This window comes from Apaloderma vittatum, unplaced genomic scaffold (assembly GCF_000703405.1).
Source record: "Apaloderma vittatum isolate BGI_N311 unplaced genomic scaffold, ASM70340v1 scaffold41544, whole genome shotgun sequence".
Lineage (NCBI taxonomy): Eukaryota > Metazoa > Chordata > Aves > Trogoniformes > Trogonidae > Apaloderma > Apaloderma vittatum.
Window position 1 is genome coordinate 1 of NW_009711722.1, and position 3,828 is coordinate 3,828.

General features: G+C 39.3%; 1 protein-coding gene across 1 annotated transcript in view; it reads right to left on the minus strand.

Moving 5' to 3' along the window:
• Nucleotides 1-1,101: 1,101 nt before the first annotated feature.
• The window catches only part of LOC104272665 (YTH domain-containing protein 1), a gene marked incomplete at its 5' end in the record, with an annotated part of 9,418 nt that continues 6,691 nt past the window's right edge, over nucleotides 1,102-3,828 (minus strand). The window contains 2 exons of the mRNA XM_009867720.1: nucleotides 1,102-1,625; nucleotides 2,319-2,453. Of these exons, the coding sequence (XP_009866022.1) occupies nucleotides 1,401-1,625; nucleotides 2,319-2,453 (360 nt within the window). The remainder of the gene's footprint in view (nucleotides 1,626-2,318; nucleotides 2,454-3,828) is intronic.

Sequence of the window (3,828 nt, forward strand, 5' to 3'; positions counted from 1 at the left end):
GGCCAATCCTATACTGCACTTTATAAAAAAATCTACAGGAATCTCCGGAGCTGGAGATCTTTTAAAGCACATGCTACAATCTGGCTTTGTTCTATGAGAAGCCATGGAAGAAAGGTTATGAGGTCCATCGAGGTAGTGCTATTCATGAAATGTCTGGAGAAACTGAAAAACTTTCACTACAAGTCCTACTTTTTTCACTAGCATTTAGATTCCAATATTTCCTACTTAAAAGAAATAACAAATGATACAGTAATCAACTTCAAGAAAAACATGAGGAGAGTCTGTATCTTGTAGGTCTAACACAGCCTTAGGAGGCAGGTATGATTATGGCCAAGGACATCCTCTAAGCAGCTTGAAGATCATTTGATTAAGTTGAACATGTGGAGCCTTACAAACTGATGAGTTGCTGGAGCTCTAAGTTGACCATAGTGGAAACAGGAAAGCAGTCACCTTTTATTTCAGTAGTCCCTTTTTCCTAAATTCAGGCTTCAGATCAATTTTGTCTATTATAACCACCTTTAAACTATTTTTGAACACAGATACTTTCATAGAACTGCCAGAACCTATCAAAGCTGGCAAGCTTAGAAGACCAAGAAACCCGAACTGGAGTTAAAATAATTTCAATAGTTACCAATTTATTTTTATAAAAAAAAAAATGGTAGCAATGTAGAATACAGCAATATTTTCTGGTTCCACACACGCAGGTTGTGAACATTCCAAGCAATGTGTACATTTTGGAAGGAGACTAGACAAGAGAATTGACCAAAATGTTACTGAACACGGGAAGATTCTTAAAAAAGGTTAAAAATTAGGTATCAATAGTGTCTTCTTAATATTGCTTTCATTACTGAAGACTGAAAAAACACTTGACTTTACAGATAGGGTTAAAAAAACAGAGGAGGAACAAAAAAAGAAAAATAGGCTGCTACAACACTGCCATACAGTAAAAAAAAAAAATTAAAATCATACTTCAATGTTTGCATACTTGATAGCAGCATTCTCCCACTGAACCATGTGAAACTACAGGAAGAAAACATCAAAGCAAAAGAAAAAAAGAAAAGAAAAAAAGGCAGTTATCCATCAGTATTCAAAAACCTAGAATGAAGTCACTAAGTAGATGAACACTTATTGAGAATAAATCAGTATCTACATACTTAGCCGTTTCCTATTCTGCTCCAATAGAAACGTGAAGTTGAGTGTCAGCTTTGCGTAGTTTATTTTTGGCCGATTTGAGTTTTTCCAGTTCATAGTTCATTGCATGCTTGGAATAGGGGGTAATTATAAATCCTTCTACACAAGGAACTTTTTAAGTAGACAGCTGAAAATAAAATGTACTACTTGTAAACACACAAAAAAATACAAGCTTTTTCTGTTTCAAGTGATCACTGGTTCCAGATGGATTATCTTCGGTATCTACCTCTTTCACCTCTGTCTCTGTCCCGGTCACAAATCCTCTCTCTCTCCCTTTCCCGATCACGACCTCGGTCACGTTCTCTGTCTCTTCTATTATCTCTAGGACGGTCTCGTTCCCGTTCTCGCTCCCTCTCCCGAGGCCTGCTTCTCCGACCGCTGACAACTGCTTGTGTGCGGCGAAGAAAGTCGTCTACTCTCATGTCGTAGTCATGCTGTGATGAAAGGACAGCTCTGTTTATTTTCTTTCCGAGGTTAAAGTCCCCTCCCTTCACTTATCCATAGGATTGGCCGTAACTCTTGGCAAAGCCCAGTATTTCAAAATAAAATAAAAATAAAAGCTTTACGTCCAGCATCCCTAAGAACAAGTTTTTTCTTTCATCTTCGGGGCATCACTGTGCCTGTGTTTCCACTGTGGAGGCTTTGGATGTCAGATACCAGCAAGAGCCTCAAAAGCTAAGCAGCCTTCAAAGCCAGCTAACGGAAATTATTTAACAATCTGCCCCTGGTCTGTGATGTGCCTGTGAAGTTATAACCTACTAACTTTTCTGCTGATAAAGAAATCTGCATGAGCACAACCAATGTCACAGGCATGTCCTTATTCAAACTGGGCTTCAGCGTGAAAAGTTTCAGAGCTCAACAGCTGGAAGACATTTTAAGCACAAATCTCAGTCTAAGAGCACAGTCTGAGAATTTTGCACTTCTACATCTCCTGGGAGAGAGAGGCTTCTCAAAGGTGCTAGAAGCATCTAGTCAATCTAAATAACTGATCTTTTAAAGGAAAACTAATACAGGTCTTAAACAGGCAGTTTATCCAAGTCAACAAATCTCAAGTTAGGCGACATCTGTACCCCAAATTCCTCTGGCCTGCAGACTCACCCCCCTCCTCTGTCTCTGTGGACACTTACTACTCGTTTGTCTCTGTATCTTGCTTCATGCGGAACGGGATGATGTCCTGAGTAGGGAGGGTGAGCTTGAGGTGGAGGTGCATGGTGCTGATAGTACGGGTGGTGTGGTGGCTGCTCCATACCAGGATATGGTGGCTACAAGAAAGTTAGAGGAAGTTTGCTGAGCAGTTCAGAAGAAAGGAATTCACACACAGCTGCATGATGAGAATTGAGAGCAGAGGTGACCTTCATTCAGATGGGAAAACACAACATATGATCACGGCTTCCTAACTCAATTACCTATTATTTTTCATGAATTTGGCATGCTTTAACTAATTCACCAATACCATCCCCAAACACATCTTCCTTCCCTATCTACCTAAAGTGATACTGTACATAAAACTTCTGCTATTTAAATGTGCTGTTCTGGGTTTTGTGTTTGTTTTTTTTTTTTGTTGCTGGTTTCCCTCTTTTTTTTTTTTTTAAAAATCTATGCATATGGAACATGAATTTTATCCAAACCAGCAAGCTCTCACAGAAACAAGTTGTGTCAGTGCCATTCCTTAAGAATGTATTCCTATTTGAAATGAAAAAAATTAACACAAATATTTGAGAAAAGGCTAGCAATCTTTTTTTTTTTTTTAAAGTAAGACTTCTTTTGGCTGTTCTCCTCCATTTCTTCAGTCAGAAAGGCCTTTCTGTCTCACATTACTGAAGTATCTTTGCTTGCATTGTTGTCACAAAGGAAGTAGGTGGATATGCTGGATTTTAGGATGACTACTTGGACAGCATCCAGAACGGGGAAGAGGGGAGAAAAAGAGCAGAGTTTAAAAAAGAAAAAAAAAGAAAAAAAAAAGAGAGACAAGGGAGGTTCTGGAGGCTTAGCTGTGCTTGAAAAAACATTTTCCTTCCAGTCTCACAACTTTGTTCACTTCCTGCAGTTATGACAAACCAGAGCTGTGTTTCAGCTGAGAAAAATGAGAAGCTGTAGTAGCATCTCTACATCCAGTGCTGCCTTCTGCTCATTCACAGTATACAGAAGAGCCAAAAGACTCATCACAGTTAAGACAAAACCAGACCTCTCAGGGCTACAATTATTAAATATAAACAAAACACCTAGTGATAACAACTATTCCTCCTGGCATGATGGCAAATTCACAGCTGTACAAGTGAACTATCAGTTAATTTCCATGCATGTAGCCACAGACAGGTGCACTCATATATATACACTCATCTATCTGGGAAAAAAGTGCATTTCAGTGGAGGCTGCAATACAGCAAGACTTATTTTGATTACTGTGCACAGTACATTCTACTTCCCTGCATTGACACAGCCACTGTGCATGCCAGCCCCTTCCATGAGTCCCTGCAGCAAGTCCATCTCTTTGATGCATTTGCTCTTTGAAAGAAAGCCAATTACTACAAATATTAGCAGAATACCAAGTTTTATCACACCCTCTTGCGTAGGATAAAGTAGTGTTCTGCTATTTCCTCAGAGCTTCCAGTTTCTTGTAGGTTCAAACCAAGCCAGA